The 23,621-nt window shown below is 41.8% G+C and overlaps 2 protein-coding genes across 7 annotated transcripts; both read right to left on the reverse strand.

Moving 5' to 3' along the window:
- Nucleotides 1-227: 227 nt before the first annotated feature.
- slu7 (SLU7 homolog, splicing factor) lies at nucleotides 228-6,710 on the reverse strand. Of its 2 annotated transcripts, none has more exons than XM_062425187.1 (15): nucleotides 6,581-6,710; nucleotides 5,957-6,119; nucleotides 5,696-5,849; nucleotides 5,529-5,609; nucleotides 5,256-5,420; nucleotides 4,138-4,200; nucleotides 3,907-4,038; nucleotides 3,671-3,768; nucleotides 3,517-3,584; nucleotides 2,689-2,828; nucleotides 1,472-1,633; nucleotides 1,277-1,378; nucleotides 1,093-1,170; nucleotides 863-982; nucleotides 228-771 (listed from the first exon to the last, which is right to left on the reverse strand). In XM_062425187.1, the coding sequence occupies exons 2-15, from the start codon at nucleotides 6,109-6,111 to the stop codon at nucleotides 592-594; spliced, it is 1,698 nt and encodes a 565-aa protein (XP_062281171.1). In that variant the 5' UTR covers nucleotides 6,112-6,119; nucleotides 6,581-6,710; the 3' UTR covers nucleotides 228-591. The 2 variants fall into 2 exon arrangements, with proteins under 2 accessions (XP_062281171.1, XP_062281170.1); XM_062425186.1 differs by having other exon boundaries at nucleotides 3,907-4,035; nucleotides 4,132-4,200.
- Nucleotides 6,711-7,648: 938 nt separating this feature from the next.
- On the reverse strand, nucleotides 7,649-23,584 carry nsd1a (nuclear receptor binding SET domain protein 1a). 5 transcript variants are annotated; one of them, XM_062425191.1, is made up of 23 exons: nucleotides 23,471-23,584; nucleotides 20,967-21,814; nucleotides 20,252-20,393; nucleotides 19,883-20,055; nucleotides 16,942-18,745; nucleotides 16,725-16,849; nucleotides 15,898-16,162; nucleotides 15,673-15,776; nucleotides 15,486-15,545; nucleotides 15,183-15,398; nucleotides 14,985-15,077; nucleotides 14,753-14,876; nucleotides 14,437-14,640; nucleotides 13,293-13,472; nucleotides 11,948-12,104; nucleotides 11,657-11,862; nucleotides 11,425-11,537; nucleotides 11,063-11,332; nucleotides 10,844-10,960; nucleotides 10,613-10,754; nucleotides 10,421-10,527; nucleotides 10,078-10,282; nucleotides 7,649-9,189 (listed from the first exon to the last, which is right to left on the reverse strand). In XM_062425191.1, exons 2-23 carry the CDS (start codon nucleotides 21,795-21,797, stop codon nucleotides 8,375-8,377), a joined length of 6,453 nt encoding a protein of 2,150 aa, XP_062281175.1. In that variant the 5' UTR covers nucleotides 21,798-21,814; nucleotides 23,471-23,584; the 3' UTR covers nucleotides 7,649-8,374. The 5 variants fall into 5 exon arrangements, with proteins under 5 accessions (XP_062281175.1, XP_062281174.1, XP_062281176.1 ...); XM_062425190.1 differs by lacking the exon at nucleotides 23,471-23,584 and adding an exon at nucleotides 23,377-23,425; XM_062425192.1 differs by lacking the exon at nucleotides 23,471-23,584 and adding an exon at nucleotides 22,411-22,828 and having other exon boundaries at nucleotides 15,898-16,129; nucleotides 20,967-21,809.
- Nucleotides 23,585-23,621: the final 37 nt, after the last annotated feature.

A 23,621-nucleotide genomic window follows, 5' to 3' on the forward strand; every position in this document is an offset into this window, starting at 1 on the left:
ATTTGAAAGGTAACTGAACGTTTCTGTGGAAAAACCACATCAGACATAAATCTTTATTAAAAGTATTGTCTTAAAACTTGTCAGGAGGGGGATTTTAACATCTGGCCAAGAGAAAGCTGTTGAATATCAGCATTTTGGATGTTGATAAATGTTCAATGTCTCTGTAAAACTAACAAATCAAATAAAAGAAAAGAAAAAGAAAATCTTGAACTTTTTATACACCATAGTAATTTTAGACATTTTTATTACAAAAATGTATTAATCCCACTAATAATTATGTTCTTCAAATCACTGTCAAGACTGAGGGCCAAATGTGTTTATAGTTTATCAAGATAAAAGAAAACTACTACACATTTCTTCCATGGAAGTGAAAAGCATACATCACTATTTTCCAATGGTCTGTCATCTAAAGTCTTGTGGCAACCAAACGTTTACAAAATGACAAAATACTGTACAACAACAGACTCCTGCTGTGAGTTTACAAGATCAAAGTTTAGTTGAAAGAGTCCGAGACATTTGTTTTCACCGAGCGACTGCTCTGATAAGAGTCCTTGGGAAAGGTTTGAGGGAGTCAACAGGAATGAAAAGAGGTCACTGTCCCAGGAAGGAAGCCATGGGATCATCTGCCCGGCAGCGTTTCATGCGGAAGGCTTCCATCTCCTCCTCAGTGGGCGCCTTCACTTCCTGCAGGCTGGCGTACGGCCTCTTCCTCTCATCCAGCTGCATTATTGCATCCACATGCTTTACTCTCTTGTCCTCTGCTTCTAGAGCCTGAAGGAAGAAAAAAAAAAGGGAAGTCAGTCACAGAAAACAGGGTTACAGACATATAAGTACAAAACCATTTAAACACAAAACCCCTTACCTTCTTTAACTTCTCTTTCTTCTTCTCTTCGTCCTCTGAATCACTGCTGTCAGAGCTGTGCTTCTTGTTCTTTTTGTTCTTCTTTTTCTTCTTCTTCTCTTTCATCTTATCCTGATGCATCTGATGATTGAGAACGGTGGCATGAAAAACAGACAATGAGACCCGCGTTTGTCACTGACGATAAAAACTATGTTCAGAATGAATAACTGCTCTTCTTCAGTGTCACTTACCTCCAGCAGTGTTTTGGGCTGTTCTTCCTCCTCTGGCTCGGCCAATCCTTCTTCGAACGGAACACAGTCTGAGATGTTCTTCAGGTTATTAAAGAAAAGGGGGAAAAATGTAGTGAGTTACAAATTTTAAACAAGTTACAAAAGCAAGCAGAAAAACCTCAATACTGTCAGTATGTGTACTCACAACTCTAATTCCAGCCTCTCCCGTGCAGTAACTCTGTTTGACCATGGAGTGGCAGCACTTGTATCCCCAGAAGCCATCCTTCCAGTAAGAGCCCCAAATACACTAGACAGGAGAATTTTATTAGAATACAAATATACAAAAGGTGAAGTTTTTTATTTTTTCTACAGGAGCCACAGTGTGTTCTGCTGTCCTTACAATGTGGTTGTTGATGAGCACGTCCTCCTCGTACTTGGAGCGAGCTATGGCCTTCTCAAGACCCTTCAGTACAGCGCCATGACGAGAGTACTCCACATAGTCCTCCGTCTGGGCCAAAAGCAGCTCGCGCGGCGGTGCATCCAAATGCTCTTGACCTCCATACTGATTAACACACACAAAAGGACAAAAATAGTAACGTCGTCAGCCAACACTTAAAGCCTCTTTAAGCTGTGTGATTTTAGGCAGTGCATGAAAACAGCTGAAAATTGTGGGAGAAATGCAACACACATTTTCATACGTAATACAAAAAAAGTGATCCTATCGCATTATGAGATGTGCTCACTGACAGCAGAGATTTGTTGAGCAGAGATGTAATGAAATTCTCGTAGTGTCCGAAATTCACAGTGACTGCTGCTATGACCCATCACTAGAAATAAAACTAGCACAACACAGAATACATCGACTCTTCATTGTAAGCAGCATTTTTATTAGTACTGCTTAATTTCCAAAATAGGAGGGTAATGTTTCCCATAAGTTCCCATACATTTTTATATTTATTTATTTAGTACCATCCTTACCAAGATCAGTCTTGTACAGCCAGGAGGAGTATTTCCTCTGTGATCACCAAGTTGGGTCGAAACCTGTCACCCTCTGGTGACTCGGGGTGCAGCAGGTGGGCTACCACTGTGTTCTCTACTTGGACCAACAGGATATCTACTCTTGCTCTGGCTGCTACTAGCAGCAGAGTTCATACTAAACCTACCTCTGGCCCTAGTTTGTGGTTGATTGCGTATAAAAAAACACAGATATTTCCCATTGAGGATGACACAACATGTTCTCCTCCACACTCTCTCTCTCTCTCTCTCGGTGTGGCTGTGTGTGTGTGTGTGTGTGTGTGTGTGTGTGTGTGTGTGTGGTTGTGCCCACATCTGCGTGCAAAACAGAGTGCGGTTGTAGAGTGAAATGAAATGCCTTTGCATAAATTAGATAAATAAAATCAGCCTATTTAGTTTATTTATTAAAAGAACAGTCTAGACCTGTTCTGTCGGAAAAGTGACTTAAATGACTTCTGTTGTGATTTGGCACTATATATAAAATACAATTAACAAAAATGTATTTAACTTTCGGGTGGGTGCGGGGGGTCCCGTTGGGGGGTTGGGATGCCCCCCCCCACTATAATGGTAGGGGAAATACTGGAGTGTTTTTTTTATGTGTACCTTCTCCAGGATGCTCTCCCTCTGTTTCTCTTTGAAGTCCTCCTTCTTGACTTTGAAGGAACAGTGGAGCAGCTCCAGCTTGGTTGGGTCTGCCTGCAGATGCACCTCAGAGCCTCTCTCATAGGCCTCCCAGGCAAATACTATGAAGAAAGCGCATCACAATACATGTTATATACACATTTGGGACAGGATGTAATTTGTGAGGTCCCATCAAATGTGTGAAAGCACTTACAGTATGACATAACTGTGATCAATCATGCTTTGAGTGTATCATCTTTGATAAATATACAATGTATCACAGCAGATATCGCATTTTTCAAAGGCAAATACTTCAAATTGTATATAGTCTTGAAGTTCAATATTACAAAAATGCAAGCAATGTCCTTTTTGACCTTATGGGCTCTTTGATAGTGAAAATGTTTTTTATTCATGCCTTCTATCTAAGGCAGCCGAATGTCATACTAGTCAAAGTAAATATAGGATATAACTTCAAAACATAAAACTCATGACCACTGCTGTGAGCAGGCCTAACGTTCTTCAACATATCCGTTTTGCCTTTAATTTAAATGTTGTTGATGTTCACTCAGTTACAGAACATGGAGGAACAGACCAGATGTATTCACTGTACATGTCTTATCATTTTTCTATGTAACATTTTCTTCTGAGATATAAATCTATTTTGTTGGTCAACTGACAAAAAACATACACACCAGCTCAAACCCCTGACACTATTTGGTCTGTTTTGACACCTACACACAAGGAGCTTCAATGTTACTGTTCACTCTCCAGTAATCCCAGACAAACATCCACATCTTAATATTCACTTACACTGTGTTTGGGCCATGGTGATCGTGTCCCCAGTATAGCGAGCAAAGTTGTCTCCAGCGTACCCGACTCTGTCAAACAAAATGATGTCTGTGTAAGCTATTGAGATTTTTTGAGAAATGGAGGAAACACAGTAAATATAAAACCGGTAACTTACTCGTCAGAGTTCTTGCCAGTGTTGGCGTATGGGCTCTCTCTCATAGCTCGAGTCTTTGGATCATAGTAGGCAGAATTTGGATCCAGATTCCTCAGGTACTGGTAGAAACAGACAGGAGAAATTCAGTGTTCATTGCAGTCCGTAGCCTCTTACTTCATCGGTCTCATTCATCAAACATGTCCCATCACAGGAAAGTAACCATAAGCTGAGCACAGGTAATATGCCCGGACTCTTACTTTGGCAGTGTCTTCTCTGATACGCAGATTCCTGACAGTGATTCGTCTCTTGGAGTCAAAGTTCTGACCGGGCATGTCGATGTCATCTGCATATTTGTCTTCATCCTCATCCTCGCTGTCATGTTCCCGCTCCTGCAGACAAAGACTCCATGGATTAAATCTCCTTTTTATATCTTAAACTGAACCACAATACTCTTCATTATTATCATCCAGACATTAGTGAACACTTACTTGGTCCAGTTTTCCTGAAGCTAACTCGTCCTGTAGCTTCTGTGCCTTCAGTGTCCTTTTGGCCTAAAAGACAAACAAATTTGAATCAATTCATTGATTTACTTCTAAACATATTATACATGTTGGAAAATGGTTACAGAAAACATTTGAAAAGGCTGATAACTATGCAGTACTGAATTGTGGAGATAGAGCCTTAGACTGTTTCTCAACCTCTCATTTTCCCCTGATTTTCTGAGCCTGCAAAAAAGGGGTACTTTGTGACGTAGTTGGGTACCCGCGTGACTGTGGCCCCTCCCCTACTATATAAGACCGAGGGTCTGTTCGATACCGCATACTTTCCTACTACTCGTACTAACTCTGACGTCATTTGAAGTATGTATTGTGTTTCAACTGCATAGTATGCGATTTAGAGTATGTGAAAAGTTCCCGGATGGTTTACTAGATTCGACAGAAATGCGGAGTGTCGCTACCCGATTTGAGTCGCTACCCGATGCGAGTCACACATGCGCAGTAGCGTTCGCCATCGTCCGCCATCTTTGACAGCTACTTATGGCAACTCCACTTGGACAAACTACTGTTATATGTTGGATAGATGTATTTCATACACGTTTCAGCAGTTGGATGCGAGTCCGCACAAAGTATAGAAACAAAAGAAGTTCAACACAAGTTTGTACATCTGTATGTAACCGGGGAAGTATTAATACACGAGTGCGTGCGCAATTTCGCTACCCAATGTGAGTCCCATAGACATAATAAAGATTCAAATTTGGCAGGGTGGTTAACAACACACTTTTCTGTGGTATGTCAAACTCAGAACACATATTTATTCTTACTTTACACAGACTAAGTAAATTGGAGATCAATGCAAAAGAAAGACATTTTTGGAGCATGTTGTCACTATTATAATTGTTTCTTGTCCCAGTACTGACTATGCTGTAATTTACCTTTCATAGTTCTTTAAACTTCTCAAATTGTCATTAACTTTCACTCCTACAGTCCCACATGTCATTGTACTTAACACAGACATATACAGCGACCCAGGTTTGTTTACTACTCTTACCTACACAAACAAAGATTATAAACAAGCAATTGTGCTGGATTTATCACCAGACTCTTACCAGATCAACTTTAGCATATTCCTCCACAATGCGCTGGTGCTCCTCAGGGTCGTACCCGTTCCAGCGATCCCGCTTTCCATCATAGTCCAAACTGAGGCACAATTGAGAGTGTTCATCTGGAGCTATGCTTGTGCCGGTGAACTTTGCCCCGACTTTTCTGGGTCGCTGATGGGAGAAAAGTTAACATTTATGTATACAGATATAACAATCTTTTAAAGTACACAATAGAAAATGGTTGACAATTACTCTTGTCTGATAGATTAAAGATTTTACCTCCAAACAGTCTTTCTTCTTGTGTGTCATGGCGCCACAGTTTTCACAGGCGCCCTTACGAAATTTAGTGGTAACAGCATTCTGTTGGAAGTAACGAAATGAGGTGTTTAACTTTAAAGTTCATTTATTATAACTACATTATAAGTTACTTGTTGATTCACTCTCACCTCTTGCACTCCTCTCTTGTACCACTCTGCAATGTTTGAATATTGTTCTTCTATTTCATCCTGTGGTCTCTGATGTTTCAGTGTGGGCCTTTTGGATGGATCGATATACCACGGCACTGATGAAATATACTGAGGGATGTGAGGGTTTATGTCCCTGGAGAGGAGGAGAACCAAATTAATGGTTTTAATGACCAGATATAACAATGTACTGTAATGTAGCGTAAGGAGCACACTATAGATGAGCCACTTTCTGGAACTTACTTTCCCTCCTCGTCCACCTCAGCTGGAGCGTTTCCCAGCTTCCTCTGCTCCTCCAGCTCCTTCTTCTTCCTCCAGTCCTCCCTGGTCATCTTTTTGGGCTCATCCAGACCCACGATCCCCTCCGAAACAGGGTTAACAGTAGCCTCCTCAGTCATGATTGAACCTGCCACCAGGAATAAACATTATTACAGCCGTCCAACACAATAATGTATGATGAAACACAGTGACATGTATGAAAGATCTTTAAGAATGATAGCAAAATTCTTAGCTGTGTTTAAACCCACTTTCATATCTGCGAGAGTTTAATTTTACTCATTAAAACAGGAAAGAAAGTGTGATTTCAATGATATGTCTCCCTCCAGACCACAACACACCAGGTCCAGAACAAAACCCGCTATACTTTTAGTTGTCAAATCTGGACTAGATTAACAAGGAGACTCCAAAGACTCATTAAAACACAGTTTAAGATTTGTGACACATTTATTTTGCCAATGAAATCTGAAGAAAAAATGGAGAACATGCTACTTTAGCCAAGTTAGCCTAGCCGTTTTCCACCTGAGCAACATAACAGTGGCAGAAACGTCGATATCTCTCACAACTTTATTCGATAAACAAGATGGTTACCTTGATGAGATCCAACAATGCAAACGGGGATTACTTCGTAAAAGTGAGAAGGTTCACGGAGTCGTACAATACGTTTAAGATCGTCTGATGTGTTTTGGTTTTGACTACGCGACCGTCGCCATTTTACATCAAGCACAGCTACGTCACATCCTGTTCTCTCTTCTTCTGTGGTGCACAGATCACGGCTGTGATGTCACTACTAGAAAGTGCGACTTCTACTGGACGCAGTTTTTCCCGCCCTGATCGATGAGTCATTATTCGCATCAATTTACCTCCTCAGCTGCAAAATTGTTTGGGAATATGTACTTCTAAAGAACAGTTTCAAGGTGGTTCTCGCTTCAAGGCTTTGTCTCATCTCAAAATCTAGTTTTATAACGTTTTTATTAAAATTGTACACATATAGTTTTTAGTTTTTTTTAAGCTTAGGCTATGTTGCAATCTTTAACAGCAAATATGGATTCAAATACTCTAGCAGAAACTGTACAAAGTGCACAAAAATGAGAGGGGCAAAGAGTTAGCTGGAACCTCAGCTAAAGGGGCTGTTTATGTGATAAATGACTACGGTTGGATTTAGTCATGCCTTAACAGCCTTAAATAGAACCGCAATGCAATACACAATATAAGACTGCAGGACTGATAAATAGAAAATATGGTCAGCCTAAAGCATTATCGTTTATCAAAAAAGGCTTATTATCAGTATAGACAATACATTGAAGTTAAAAAAACGGAATTGTCGCTTACCAGTCGTATCTAATGGGAGAGAAGTCAAGCTTCCTGATATTATTGTAGTAAACATCAGGAGCGAAAATAACCTAACAGTTTACGGAAAGCCCAATAAGCATGTAAGGGGTAGAAACTTGTAATTTTCTTATCCCTATCACTTACTGCTGATTCTGCCTATCTATCAAATAAGTACACTAACTGAACATGGTAGGTTGCGGCAGCTAACTTACACCTTAAGCCTTGTGATGTACTGTATTGCCTTGACTCATATAGACAACATTTCTTCTGCAAGATGTGAGGGAATGAAATACTGGATACCAAGTAAATAAGTACTTTGATTTTATTCTAACTTGGAAAACGAGACAGTATGGATGCAGAAGCAATGTTAGTGATATCTCTGATGCATTTGAACACATGACGCACAGGACACGTCACCATGCCATGAGATTATTTTAATTCTCTGTGCCTCTGGACCTGAACTCTGACTTACCTGCTGGGTGGACAAAAAGGATGAAATTACAAAAAGAGTGGCCTGTTTTTGTTGTGAGAAGAATCATCTTCAGTTCTGATGACTCCAGTGGGTTTATTTTTGCTTTCCTCAGAAGCACCAAGCAGGTATGAATGTGTTTAGCAGTAAAATGGACCAGTGAGAAAACTATTATGACCACTCTTGTAATTAGAAAGACAAGGTTAAGACAGTAACAGTAACATAAGATGCCCTTAATGGTGACAGTTTGGTCAGGAGAAGCTTCTTTTTTCTTGTATTCCAAACATTTTTTTAAAAAAAGGCAAAAATGTAAACAATGTCGAGAGAAAGAAACAAAAGAACATAACAGCACCAGACACAAATAAACATATCGACAGAAGTTTAAGAGACTGAGTGTATCAGTCCTCGAGCCTTAGCACCAGTACACATCCCTACTGTCAGTTCAGCAGTCTGGGGATGAGAAGGCAATGTAGTACCAAAGTGAAAGCAGTGTTGCGTTCAAGTCGGTACCAAAATAAAAAAAGTTTTTGTCCTTTGAATGTTTATGAAGAGTTTTAGCTGAGTAGTTATGAAGGAACAGATGGTCACTTGTCATCCTCTTCCACTCTCTCCCACTCCTCCAAGTCCTCCCCCTCCACTTCTCCATCATCAGCATCTTCATCCACATAATTACCCCAAGTGTCATACACATCTGCTCCTTCATCCTCCTCCTCTCCCTCCTCCTCCTCCTCCTCATCCTCCTCCTCCTCCTCCTCCAGCAGGTCACCTCCATACAGCGGTTCATCCCCCTCTTCTTCCACTATCTCCATCTCTTCCATTTCATCCTCTTCCTCCTCTGCTTCTTCATCGTCATCATCTTCGTCGTCGTCGTCGTCTTCCACCTCTTCTACCTCTAGCCCACACACCTCCCCGTCTTCCACCTCACCTTCCTCTCTCTCGTCCTCTCTCTCGTCCTTGGAGGAGGTGGGGGTGGAGAACCCTCTCCCTTCAGTCCTGTCTGTGACGTAAGACCTGCTGGTGGGGATGAAGCTCGAGGTAGCAGTCTTTGTGTTGATGTAGAGACGAGGAGGAGGCTCCTGCCTGGCCGTCCCAGCTTGACCGACAGAGGAGGTGATGGGAGCAGAAGCCGAATTGGCTCTTCTGGAGACTGGGACCAGAGAGGGAGCAAGAGGAACGGCCCCGGGCCCTGTGGAGGGTACGTATTCACGAATTTCCCCAGGCTCAAGTGGGTCGGGCCCGCAGGGGTCATGCTCACTGCAGGACAGCTTGCCATCCAGCTTGGAGATGAAGAGCATGCCTTCACGATGCTCCTTACAGTAAGAGCTGGGGCACATTTCACAGAATGAAGCTGCTTCTTTGCCACAGACGTCACACTGGTGCCACGGACACTCCCATCGCCCTGGAGACAAGATTACTGTCATTACTCAGGAAAGAAAACATTGCTAAGGCTTATATTACATTAAAATAGATGAAAATAGTATAATGTTTGACCAAATAGAGGTTTATGAAAAATTACAAATAACCTTATTCAGCATAACTAGATCTTCAGTCTCATCAAGTACACAGAGGTTAGGTGAAAATCTCTTAAAGAATGTTAGATGAGAGCATCCTAAGGAAATCCAAAGGCAGCCTTTCACCTGGCTGTACATTTGACAACATGTGTCTCATTAACAGCATGTTATCACCACATTTTCATGAACATAATTGTTTTGTTAAATAAACCTGGTTCATATGTAAACATTGACTTCATAACGTACTCTTAAAATGTTTGCTATTTAGTCCACTTTCACCCTGATCGGTTCATTTTATGATTTACTTAGTGCAATTCAACCTCAAGTGTATCTTGTTAAAATCTTCCATTTTATTAAGTATGAATCCCATCTCTCATTTTCAATAGCTCAGCTCAAATAGTTCAGAGACACATGGGGAAAAAAGGCAGAAAGAATATGAAATGCAACAAAGGTCTGCAGCCAGAGCTGAACAGCGGACGTTGTGGTTATTGTGGTTAACCAGCAGGCTACCAGGGAACCCACATTTTTCAACTTTTACTTTCCACCACAACTGGACCTAAATTACACAACCGTTTGCCTAATATAAACTGTTGGGAACATAATAAGTTTTCTATTCTAGCAGACAGAGGTCTCCTTCTTTAGAGAACTACTGTCAGTCTCTGCCCTAAATTCAGTTTGCTTGTGCATCTCCAACTTCAGTCATTTAAAATTACAAAGAGTCTGTTTAATCTCCTAATATGTAAAGGACTTCCTGACTTCCCTCCTCCTTTACTTGCCTGCAGGCCTCTTAGCCAGGTTGAGACAGTCAGCATGATAGACCTTCGGGCAGCCTGGCTTCTTACAGGACACTATCTGACCCCCATCACCACAGCTGAAGCACTCGTCCTCCCTCTCCTTCATCAGTTCTGGCTTGGTTTTCTTCTTCATGGGGACTCTCCTTTTCCCTTCCTTCAGTTTCATTTTCTCAGCTGACGGCTGGTTCTAAACAAGTCCAGGAAATAGGAAGGTTACAAAGCAGGTATTCAGTGAAGCTGTACATTTAAAGGGCGCTCAAAAGATCATCTGAGGGGTAAAAATGGGTTCAGCAGTGCTAAAAATGTTTCGAATCTAAGCTTTCACCTTTGGCCGCACACCCAGGAAACCACTACAGTTTGGTGCTCCACATTTACAGGCAGTCTTCCCATTGCCAAGACACTCCAGGTTGTAGTTGAAAGTCAGCTCTTCACCTAAAGCACATGTTGGATTAGCTCTTTGCTGTGCAATAATATACAATACAAAATACCAGAATGAGTGGTAGCCTGTCACTCGAACCTTTTGGGATGTCTTGTAGAGAAAACAGCCCAACCCTCGTGTCCCCGTTCACAGTCCACTTCTGAGTCTCACAGTTTGGCTGGCAACAGTGGTTCATGAAGCGAGCCTGGTTCCCTTTGGGCCCAGCATCAATGATCCGGTCCTAGAATAACATACAAACTGGTTAGCACAGACCAGGCCAAGTGTGTTGCTACACTGCACTACATAGAAATGACTATTATTATGAATCACCTTGTCCAGTGTAAGCATGTAGAAGTTACAGATGTCGTTTTCCTGAGCGTGTTTGATCCTGGCTCGACATTCTTCTTCATCGATAACCTCTCCCACATATTCACTCACAAAAGCTCCCTGAAAAGAAACAATAGACATAATGGTAAGACAGAAGAGAGATAAGATATGAGAGGTAAAGTCTCATACATATTTGTCATGATCCGATTCCTTCCAACCCACCTTCTTGATGTCAGACACAGCACGTAAACCCCAGCCACGCGACAGCGTCCTGAAAATCTCCACAGTTGTGTACTGGCGCTTTGTGAAGGCCTGGTTCTGACATCGTTCCCCTGCCGCGCACACCTGAGGGTGGCACTCATACATCAGCATGTGATTAATGCACTCCGAGTCGACGCCGCACGGGTTCTCATCAGATGCCTTACAGTTACAGCGTGGGATCTCTGATAGGTCAGCTGTAATGATCTGCACCTTCCCAATTGGCCGGTTCACCTGTGAATCATAAAGGGGGTAATGATTTATTCTTTATTTTAGCTTCAGTCAGAATATAAAAATACAAATGAGTATTTGGTGACACACAGTACCCTAATGTGCCTGTATGGAGGAGGTTTTTTGTCATTCTTTCTGTCCTCCTGAAGCTGCTTCATTTCCCTTTCTGCTTGGAGCTCTTTGAACCTCTCTGCTGCTTCAGTGAGGGCTATCAACAGACATGATATTTACTCAAACCATTAAAAATACAAACACAAGCTTCATTGAATTTACAATTAAGGAGAGCTCATTTTAAATTCAGTGTCATCAACAAACTCAAGTACATACCCTTTTTGTACACTGCGTCTGCACCTTTGCCCATTTTCTCTATGTTGTGAGTGTCACCCTCCATGTAAGGGAAAACTCTGGCCTGGTATGTCCACACAAAATCTTTGGAGCCAAAAAATTGCACTGGGAACTCTCCCACCTCATGTTTCATCCTCAAGATGTTATTTGGAACATCTTTGGCCAGACACACTTCTGCAGGCCACCACCTAAAGAGTTAGATCATAGTTTAGAAGCACAAATAAGGGTTCCTCAGCTGTTGTGTATGGGGAAGAACAATTGTTGTGCCCTTACCTGTAACGTCCCCATTTGACCCACAGTATGTCCTTAATACGAGGTTTCTTTCCAGCTTTGCAATCATTGCAGAACCAGCTGCCCTGTGGCATCTCCATATTCAAACATTCCCGATGGAAAGCAGCAGGACAAGCTTCACAGCACAACAAACTGCCCCCTACAAAAATCACAGCAAAACACAGTGAGACAGGCTCTGCTAACATTTTTTCAATTCGTTTAGTGTCTAAATTATTTAAGTAAGTTTATTGTTTGGCCTAAAAATGAAAAATATCATAAAAAATAGATACCAAGGTACCAAATCCCAAAGTAATGTCTAAAAAATATCTTATCTCATCTGATCAGTCAATAAAACTTTACACATTCATGTTCACTTTCTGGTAGATATCTGGTATTAACATTTGTAACATATAGACGGTGTGAAAGTAGTGCAACTTAACGGCCAACAAATTAAAGAATAACCTGAATAAATGAGTGGAGAAACATAACAAATGCAGATGCTGCACACAGGTGCACTGAATGAATTCCAACTTTGTATCAACATGGCAAGAGGAAAAGATCTAAGTGACTTTGAAACAGGGTTGTTTGTTGGAACACAGATGTCAGGAGCTTCAGTTACAAAGACTGCTCAAATGGCTGCTGTTTCAATAGGAATAATAACTAAAGTGACATCTGCATTCAGATCTGTGGGAAAGACATTAGTAAATGGGGTCAGAAATTGTGTCCGACAGCACACATTAGATGATCATAATACTCTGAGGTGAGAATGTAAATACAGGACATGATCAGACTGTGTCAGCAAGAACAGTCCGTCGACAATTACATAAAGAGGGATATTATAGTAGGGTTGAAGAGTATAAACCCCTAATTACAAAAATGAATACACATTCGAGAGTTCAGCGGTGCAACAACCACAGGCAAAGAGTCTACGATGTGGAAAACAGTGATATGGTCACTGAATGCTCGACCCCTATAAGTGAGGGGATCCAGTGGTGTGGGGGGCATTTTTCTGGTATGGTTTGGGTCCACTTGTCCACTTAGAGAGAAGGGTTACTGCAGATCAATACAAAATTATTCTGAGTGATCGCCTTTATCCTATCATGAAACATTTCTATCCTGATGGGAGTGATCTCTTCCAGGATGGCAATGCCCCCATCCATAGGGCACAAGGGGTGCAATCAATGCCAAGGTGCACAGAAGCTGTTCTGGCGCAACGTGGTGGCCCAAAACCTTACTAAGACACTTCATGTTGGTTTTTCCTTTAATTTGTCACCCATGTATATATGGTCTTAGTAGTATAAGTGATTAGATGGCACCGGTAATAATCATGAATCATGACCAGACTCACCTTCAGAGCAGACGAAGCACCAGCTAACGTTGATGTGTTCATGGTTCTTACAGCCCTTGCGGGGAGTGAAGTGGTTTGGACAGAGGAAACTGTTGTTTGCCAGCACCACGCTGCCTGCTGCCATGCAATTGTCATTGGCATGATAGGCCACAGGGCAGCGCACACATCGAGCCAAGCGACCTGCGACAAAATACACAACAACAAAAACCACTTAATCTCTTTAATCCACTAAACACATCTAGAATTTTAATTTAAGTTTTGTTATAACTTCACAACACACAGTGCTCTAAGTTCACTGAACGCTTTATACAGAGCTTCAAAAGCATCCACCAGTTTTCTTCTCTTTTTACTTTTTACGCTGATCAAGCATGTTTAGTTCTAGGATTCAGGATTATAAAAATCTATTGCACAAAAAAAATCATTTAAATGTGCCAAGTATAACTAATATATGGTAAACTGAGACTAAATCATCTGCTATATTTTTCCAAAAAAAAAAAAAAATAGAGCTAAAAACATCTCTTGTTACTCAAGGTAACTCACATATTTATATTGCACCATCAAGTTCTGTTTCAAAGATATTAAAAACTTCTGGCACTGATATTTATGGCATTATGGTTTACACAAACAGATCACTGCTCCAGACAGTGAGTCTGTCAATCATCTAAACAAATTCTGACAATAGTAGTCATGAGACTACAAACTCAAAAATAATGAGTCTAGAAAACAAAGGTTAATGATTTTTTAACTAACAAGTACATGAAAATAACCAAAAATGGCCTGCAGAAAGTCAGAACAATGCAATAATGCCATTTTTAAAACTTTGGCAAAACAACACCTTGATGGGCTCCATGACTGACAGGTTGGAACAATGAGGTGAAGCTCATTGAACACCTTTAGTGCTTAAGAGGTGTATCATATCACGGGAACAATATACCCATTGTCAAGTAGATACACGAGGATAAAGCACCATTTTAAGATGTCCCTGGGAATATTACAGTGACTTGTCTTTCAGTCACAGAGACAGTGAATCTACACCAATGATACTGGTGGCACAGTTCCCAGATCTCAGCTCGATAAATCGGGAGTTTGTAACACATCGGATTCATCATATTATGTGGTTCAATAGAGCAACAGTGGAGCTTACCTTTAGAGCTGCAGATGTTAAGAGGATTTGTGATGTGGCAGGTGAGACAAACATGCAGAGGGCAGCGGAAGCCTTTGTTGTTATGTGGCTGAGTGGCTGAGAAGGCCAATATACAGTCTGTATGGTAGAACTTCCCGCACAATGGTATCATACATCTCTTTATCCCTCCGCTAGACTTCTTGCACACAAAACATGTGTGAGCACCTGAAAGGAATGAAAAATTCAGTCAACTCTTCTAATGTTTTTCGTCAACTTTGGTAGGTAGGGATCGTGTTTTATTGCTTTCGCATCTTTGTCAAACACAAGTTGTACCCACCAGTCTTGCATTCTTGACAGAGGAATTTCCCCTTGGGAGCCACCGACGGGCCGATACACTGTGGGTGATAAGCTCCATAGCAGTGGCCTTCACACACCAGCAGGTCTCCTGCCCTCTCACACACCTGTGGAAACATACACACAAATACACAATTAAGAGACATACTAAATGATGGATGTGTCTGTGACCCACCCATACAAAGTCAAATATACTTTGTGGTAGATCATCTCACCTGACAGACGTTCTCCTTTAAGCATGCGGCTCCTATTTTCCCTTTTACATCCTGCGGCAACGAGAGGCTGTCATTCAAACCAACAGACAGCGCCTACAGAGATAATGTAATGGTTGTCGTTATTTAAGCAAGCTGATACTCATTGATGCAAGACTGTTTTCTTCCTCTTTGACGTATGACAAATGACAACATGCACACCTCAAGTTTGGGAGTTAGTGTTCCAGTGTTTTGCTTCTCCTCAGTGCTGCAGGCTTCAACCTCTGCCTCCTGCTTGGGGGTCTTACATCCTTGAGGGCTGGGAGGTCTGTTTGGAGTGAGAGCCCTGAGGACATCTTTGTCCTCCGAGTTCTGAGGGGCAGCAGCAGGGATAGAGGATGTGCTGGGTACAGGCTTTTCTTTCTTTATGGATCCAACCTGTCCAAAACAAGATGTTATTGTCTTTACATTGCTTTTAGCATCATTTTGTTTCTACTGGGAATTTTCTTTGAGCTTGTGTAGTACCTGAGTGTTCTTGGCTAACACCTTCTGCTCTGAGGTAACTCCACTGTGTCGATTTGGCTGCTAGAAGTCAAAGAAATAAATTGTGAAAATAAAGAAATATGTTCAAAACATTTCCAAAATATTAACTAGAATATTTATGCATTTGTTTCCCCACACACAGCTCGCTGCCTTCTCAGTCACGACATACCTTCTTCTTTGTAGGAGCAACAGAAACTTCTTCTATGGTACATTCCAGCACCCTGTGTGACAGCTTCCTTGGCCTCTTTCTTTCTTGGTTAATTAACCCCATGCCTAAGGTCAAAATAACTCAATTATGTAATATTTTGTCCAGCAACACAAATCTATGTGATATCATACAGCAGGACGGTTGATACTTGAGTAAACATAATATTTTAAACAATGATTTACTTACCAGATTCAGGAGGTAGATCAGTTTCTTCTGCAGTCTCTGTGTTAAGGGAAGGTTGTGTAGTGGCTGGGGATACTGAGGGTGCTGCAGGAGAAAGTTCATCCTGAGATGGGCTACGTTCCAGTACTGATGGAGCCTCAGAGGGCTCTACAGGAGACGAGGCTGAGGTGGAGGTTGAGGTAACAGTCCCCAATGTACTGCTGAGATCTTGGAGTGCCGTCATCCCTGATGTCTCCTGCATAACATTTTCACTGGTTATACCAGAAATCTGAGTGGCACACATGCAAACAAAGCACAATACATCAACTAGTGTATGTAGTTATGAATATTACACACTGGGTGTGTTATTAAAGACTACAAATTAACAAGTTTAAATTATATTTTACCATTACTAGAAAAAAAGTAACTATATTTTCATAATCTATCATAAAAAAGGAATCACATCTATTTGTGTAGACATACTTACCATGGTGCAATTATTATAATGTGTAATTATACCATTTATTTCCAAACTAAATTCATATTTCAAAGCAATTCACACGATGAATTTAATTTGGTCTCTGGAAAATACTATGAGGTCCACTGAATCTGCTAGATAAGTTCTATATCTTCATATAAAAATGACTGCAGCATTACATTTTTATACATGTAAAGAATTTAGAATTTTCTCAGTGGGACCTTGGAGATACATTATATAGCATGCACAATGAACAGTAAACTCCCCTGGATGTTTACCATTTTTCTTTATATTTATTCATATTGATTTTCCATCAGTAATTTCGGTGCACTTGTGTTTGTACTCTATGGGGCCAAAATAAAGAACCTCTTACCATTTTGGAAGTCTCTGAGGCGTTTCTCTTTGATTTCTTTTTTGGAGCAAATATTTGTTCATACTCCTCAGTTGACTCCAGCAGCCTTTTAGTAGGTTTGCGGAGTCGTTTGTTCTCTGAATTTCCTGTGTCAACACACATAATATACATCACTTTCTTACTCATATTACCAGCTGTGGTTCTTGCTAAAACTGAAAAGCAGCATTTTGTGTCTTACCGGCTGAGCTGCTTGTGTCTGAAAAGTCATTCTCTGCCTGTCTGTCAAGTCCCAGATCAAAATCTGGGGATGCTCTCATGGCATAAGACCCATTCATCTCAGCAGATGCCCCACTCATAACATCAGCCATTCTCTCAGCAGCGCCCTCAGCCATCTGCCAGCGCTTCTTTGGAGCCACAGTGGATTCTGAATTCTTGTCGAGGTAGCTGCCCGAGGGATTGGCAGCGACAGGAGGACCAGATCCAGGACCAGCTAAGTCAGCGTGGCCACTGACAAACTCCCTGCCATAAGCCAAGTCAGCCAGGTCTGAAGACAGGCCAGGTATGCTGAGTTTCAGTTTTGCAGGCAGCCTCTGCTTTCTACGCTGCTTGTCTGAGCTGCCAATTTGAGTGTGAACAGGAACATTTTCACAACGGTAGGTGTCAGCTGTCATGATAGTTTTAGTCCTATTCCTGTTTTTTGCTGCTGTATTTCGGGATGTTGTGGATTTTGTTGACTGGCCATTCTCTGTTTTGATCCCTTGACTAAAACCATCTCCTGTAGAAGAAGGGATGACCAGGGGTTCCTCCTTGATCAGGACTGGTGATGGTGGGAGAGTCAGGGGTTTACCTTCTTTTTCTCTGGTATCATGCATATCTTTCAGGAGCATGAGGAAGGTGCTGAATTTATAATTGGAATCAGGACGAAACGCAGTTAACTCCGAGTCACTGTTGTCCTCCTTCACAACAGATTTAAACATTAGTTCCTTGACATCCTGGAAAGCATCCATGGGAGACAGTGATGAGGAGGGTGATGAAGATGATAGATCTGGGACAACGTTCTCTGTCTTGATTTTAACCGGCTGCACACTGGATACACTTTTAGACTTTATCAATGAGCCATTACGAATTTGTTTCTTATCCGGCTTCCTTGCACGCCTCTTTGGAGAGCTGTGATTTGCAGAGGATGACGCATTGGTGGGTGATTCCCAGCTGGGATACATATCACTTTTAATGGGAGCATCTTTAGTAGCTGTATTATCAGGACAATCATCAGTGTGGGCATTGGTTGAGATTTGGCTTGTGGCCAGTGCATCTTTGAAATCTGTGTCTTCCTCCGCTTTTAAGGCCCTCGTTATAAGACGGCTGCTGGCAGGAAGACTTAGAGAGTGCTTTTTAGCTGAACTGTACAACAATTCATTACAGCTGCCCAAACTCTGTTTAGAATGTGTATCATTAGATGTCCACTTATTTGTTTCAACACCTGAGGAATCATGGAAATCTGTAGGATGCTTCACTTTTTCAGTAAACTTTGTTTTGACTTTAGTTGAAGCCTGCTCTTTTCTGACCGCTCTGTCTATATCCTGTTTTGGGGACATCGCTGTGCGTTTAGGACGATGCAGCGTTGGAACTGTATCCAGGTCTGCATACGGTGAGTCCGTTGGCTCTTCTTTCAGTGCACGAGTTGTTGTATGAAACTGGTCCACAGTGTTCATGATGGTAGATGACTCCTTTGATCCACCAACTATATGACCAAATATGTCTGACAAACATTTCTTTTTCTTCTTACAAGCTTTGTTCTTATTGGTCTGAACTGCTGCAGAGTTTTTGATGGGATGTTGCTCATTTCCATTGGGGGCCATATTGGGTGACACAGGGATAGGGCTGGCCTCCTGTGGCTTTACAGTAGGGAGTGGGCTGGGTACACGCTCCTCTCCATTGACAGATATTGTAAGCTCGCTCTCAGCATCCCGTTGTCGACTAGGGAGCAAACGCTCTGCTTCTGTCACACTGACTTTCCATGCAGTCAGTAAACTTTTGGGTATCTGCCAAAAACAGAAATAAGATCAGAATCAGAAACAGGTTTATTGCCAAGGTTTGCACAAACAAGGAATTTGCTCTTGTGTTGTGGTACATAACAGAAAATACAACTACCACAAAAGATGGGTGATATAAATATTGGAGATAATATTATATAATTCAAAAATAAAATATAGTAAATATTAGGGATGCACCGAAATGAAAATGAGGAAACCAAGGCCGAAAACCGAAAACCGAAACACCGAAAGAAATTATTATGCCAATTATTAGTACCATTGCATTTATGGCTATGACTGTGTACTAACCTCACTAAAATCAAGGCATTGCAATTCAAAGAATAAATCAATTACAAAAGTATGAAAATATTTATTTAGCAATGACATTACAACAATGCACAATATAAAATTAATTTAAGTTAAAAATAACACTTAGTGTTACACTTGGTGGAGGGTTGCGATCGGTGTAGGTCTAATAAGCAGCAACACAGAGCTATAAGCACGCTTTACTCTCACACACGCTGCATTTATAGTCACACATACACACACACACCTTCTACTGTGCTGTGCGCTTCTCCGTCTCTAAGTGGGTTCTCCGCATCCATCGCGGCCCGGATCATTTCTCGTGCGCGCTGCTTTAATCCCACATCCAAGTAATGATCTTTATAACGTGGATCAAGTACAGTCGCAATGAAGTGCAGAGGATCCAGATAGATCTCAGTGAAACGTGTGCTCACAGACTCTAAGAGTGAACTACACTTCAGTGATGCAATTAAAAGGAATAACGTCTGCTACAGATGCATCAGAGGAGCTGATCTCTTTAGTTAGCTGTTTCGGCCGTGTTGTTTCTGTGATAAAAGTATTTCGGCCGAAAACCGAAAATGCGCTTTTGGGCCATTTTCGGCCGAAGATTTTCGGTGGCCGAATTTTCGGTGCATCCCTAGTAAATATAGTCAAAATAAATTCCAGGTGAAAGAGCTGTTGAGTTTAAACAATATTGTACAGTATATTGACTACGAATTTGCAAATGTTCAGTGTAAACAATGTTCTATAGTTTAAAAGGTCAATTTAATGAGCAAGTGTAAAAATTCAAATAATATTATTAAAAGACTGTATAATCATTTTTAAGTCATCTTATCACTTTACCGTATACTTGTAGTCTTTATCCTTCTGCTTCCCTCTCCGTCTCAGCACCGGAAGGTCTTCAAACTGATGGCCTCCTTCAAAAGGAAGAATGGCATTCCCAGGGACCCAAGCACTCTCTACAATCTCACCAATAGTTTCCAGGAAATACATCCGACAAGGACGTGGACTGGGCACTGAAACAACAACAACAACAACAACAACAAAAATATATGGTCAGTTTGTTAATGACCTTACACACTCAGTGTAATCCTATTAGTTGGTGTTAACCTGGCAGTTAGAGTTCAAAATGTGGGAAACAAATTTATTATAAAATCCATGTTAAAAATCAAACCCTGTCACATCAACTACTCTTTATGAATGAAACCTCACCTTTCATCTTAGTGTGGATCCCATGGTCTGAATCAGTGGTGATATAGCAGGGCCACCAGGGCCGCCTGTTGAATTTAGCCCAAACCAAGTCACCTTCCATGTATTTCACTGTAGGGAGAGGCTTTTTCTTTGGGCTGTTGGACTAACCAGGACAATGAAAATAAACAAATGAGTATCTGTCATGATTGAACAGACATCCTGGGTAATAACACATTCAAAAATACAATTACATCCCAATACTTTTGCATGCAGTAATATCCTCTGCTGTCTGTATTGTGTTTTGTTGGTTTTAACCCATTATCTATTGTTCTGTGCATTTCCATATAGATAATGAAATTATACTTATAATGGTATAATCACGGGTCTATGGCTATGCAGGTGTTAATATATATATATATATATATATATATATATATATATATATATATATATATATATATATGTATATACACACACACACACATATATACATATACACACACAAACACACACATATATATATATATATATATATACACACATATATATAGATAGATAGATAGATACACACACACAAATATATATACGCACACACTACACATATAACATTATATTTTCATGCATGAGCACCCCTACTGATCTGATTTTCTCCAAGGAAATACATAAAATAGATAAAACTTGACAACATCATGTAGCCCTGGTATTACTGAGGTTATCCCTGGTGTTGCAGACTCACATTAGAGTTGGTGCCAGCTGGTGAAATAAGTCCAGGGTCAACAAGAGAAGTAAGTTCACCATCACTGTCTGATTCCTCATCCATGCTCCATCCATCTTTCATAGTGAATTCTGGCAGTGCGCTGGGGCTTAGTGTAGGGTTGAGTTCAGATATAGTTTTAGACATCAGATTAAAGACAGTTCGTTTGTCCACCACTGAGCTGCATGTGGTCTTACAGTCAGTAGTAGTTCGCCCCCGCCTCAACTTTGAGGAATGGTGAAAAGGCATCAGGTCCTCATCACTATCTTGCTCCCCCTCCTCGTCCTCCTCCTTAATGTCACTGCTGTCCAACAGTGTTGACTCAAAATGCAAGCAACCATTGGGGATGGGAGAACAGCGTTCCAGGCTGTCAGGACTGTGAGGGGAGAAGCCATTTCTGTTAACGTCCTGCAGAGTCTCAAAAGGCCCCATGTCATCATTGCCTGGAGAAGGAGGCAGTTGTACAGACGGAGCCTCAAACTCATCATCGTCACTGATTGGACTTGCACAGTGCAAGTGGTTTGTAGGATGGAGGTCCCTCTCTTGGTCAGGCCTGTTGACCACAGTGTTGCGGCCCTTCAGCCTCCTGAGTGGGCTATAACAGAGAGATCGGTCTGGCTGATTGTAATGTACAGCTGAATGTTTGAGACTGGAGGATGGCAGTTGCACTGATGGTTGTTCTGACCCTCGCTTCACAATGCCACATTGGTTTCCAAAGGAAGTGCTCATAAGGCCATTGCGGGGCCTCAGCTCTGGCTGGCCTGAGCCAAACACTGAGCTTACCCTAACGGCCGGTCTGTATGACTGACTCATGTTGTCATGGCTCTATCCTGTCAAACAAAAAAAGAGGCAGATTAGACCAGTCAAATGTGCAGTTTAAGTTTCTCATTAACTGTTATCTGTAGGTGTTATTAAGGTTTGTACACTGTATAAAACAATCAGACATGCTGGCAGGCAAATAAAAACATTGTGGAAATAGAGTCAAAGCCAAATCCAGTCCGACGCAAGCCTATAAAGGGTACCAGCCATGGAGAGTGCACACACAGATACACACTCACACTAATAAGCCGACATTGCATGGCCTCCATAGTAGAGGCCGGTCGTACGACACAAGGCAAAACATAAGACACAATCGCTGGCCCGCTCCGTCCCCACATTTCATTCACAAACTATCAGAAAATAGTATCGCTTTGTCTGATGACTGTGGGTCATGGCGATCGCTGACTAGTACAGTCAATGGAGGAGCGCTCAGGCTGTAGTAGAGGTGGTGACACTGAGCCATCACAGAAACACATTGAGTGGCTCACACAAACAAGCTATACAGCCACACACCGACATAGGAAGCTACTATTAACTCACAAAAAAGGTCTGATCGGGACTAAGTTCACAACACTATCAACACGTGGGAAAACGCGAAAAAACTCACCATTTGGAGGTCGGTCACCGTGAAACCAACAGCGGATGTTTGATAATGTGGCACAAAGCGAGTGTTTTTCTCGGTTTGTGAAAGCGGATCTGCACAATCCCAGCTGCAGCAGCACTAATAGTAGGCCAAGGCACAGCTCTCATTCTCTGCACTTCATCGCCTCATCAGCGGCGGCCCTCTAAAAAACTGTCACCTTAGATACAAAATAACAAGTAAATCTCCATTCCGCTGCAACATCACACAGCGGCGAAACTCAGTGTGCCATTACCGGTCCCCGAGCAGCCACAGCAGCTTACATGTTGTTTTTTTTTTTTTTTTGCCTGCTGTCGAAGTGCCCCTGGTTATGTTAAAACAAGCCCAGACTGACTGTAGTGAGCAGCAACCAATCGGTACTGCTACCCAACCCCCCGTCTGCAGAGGGCCGTGACACTCACCCTCCACACACACACGCACACTACAAGCACGCACGTACACACACACGCACGCGTATGCACATCCAGGTGAAGTTTGTGATTATACTGGTATTATAATAAACAATATATGGTATAATAATCAAGAATGAATGAATGACCTGGTGTTAAGAGATTTGCTCTATTTCTGCGCATCTGCCCCATTGTTTGTGAGGGAGAATCTGCTGCCTGGTCTGGGCCTGTGCGTGCATCGGCAGGAAAATCGAGAAAACCAAAATGATTGCAGTGCGCAAACAGCCACACGGCCTCTCCGGTCAAACCAAAGTCTGTGCGCCATGTTGCCTCTCAACAGAGTCCTCTGACATGAGGAAACAGGCCGCTAGGCGCCGAGGAAAAGAAGATAAAGAAGGAGTCACGGGCTTTAAACCTTCATGAGAGTCGGGTTTCGCTCGGATAAAACCGCCAGTGGTCGTCTTCCAACTTGCCCTTACATGACACTAATAAGGATTGAGTGCGTAAATCAAATTGATCCACATCCATATACGCGCAAACTTACAGAGAGCACAATAGGCTCGCTGCAGTGGGCCAGCCCTTGAAGATCAAACAAAGACCATACAGTCACACGCCGACTTCTCAGTAGGGGAACTTACCTCTCTGCACAGATATTTTTGAATACCGTCAGGGTTGCGGCCTGAGTCATCTAAATTTATTTTCGCAACCTTTTTTGGTGAGTGATCCGGTAGAAACACCACATTGATATGTCAAGTAACTTATTCACCCACCCCAATGGATCAACAACCT

This window comes from Scomber scombrus, chromosome 9 (genome assembly GCF_963691925.1).
Source record: "Scomber scombrus chromosome 9, fScoSco1.1, whole genome shotgun sequence".
In the NCBI taxonomy this organism is placed as follows: domain Eukaryota; kingdom Metazoa; phylum Chordata; class Actinopteri; order Scombriformes; family Scombridae; genus Scomber; species Scomber scombrus.

Excerpts from the sequence above, each read along its gene's own strand:
- slu7 (XM_062425186.1), bottom strand. The coding sequence starts at position 6,111 with ATGACTGAGGAGGCTACTGTTAACCCTGTTTCGGAGGGGATCGTGGGT. Across the intron at positions 2,829-3,516 it reads CACCATGGCCCAAACACAGT|TATTTGCCTGGGAGGCCTAT; the intron begins GTAAGTGAATAT and ends CTTTCTTCATAG. Across the intron at positions 1,634-2,688 it reads GGGAGAGCATCCTGGAGAAG|TATGGAGGTCAAGAGCATTT; the intron begins GTACACATAAAA and ends TGTGTTAATCAG.
- nsd1a (XM_062425188.1), bottom strand. Across the intron at positions 16,850-16,941 it reads AGACACAAGCAGCTCAGCCG|GAAATTCAGAGAACAAACGA; the intron begins GTAAGACACAAA and ends GTGTTGACACAG. Across the intron at positions 15,078-15,182 it reads CACTAACTCCCAAACTTGAG|GCGCTGTCTGTTGGTTTGAA; the intron begins GTGTGCATGTTG and ends TTATCTCTGTAG.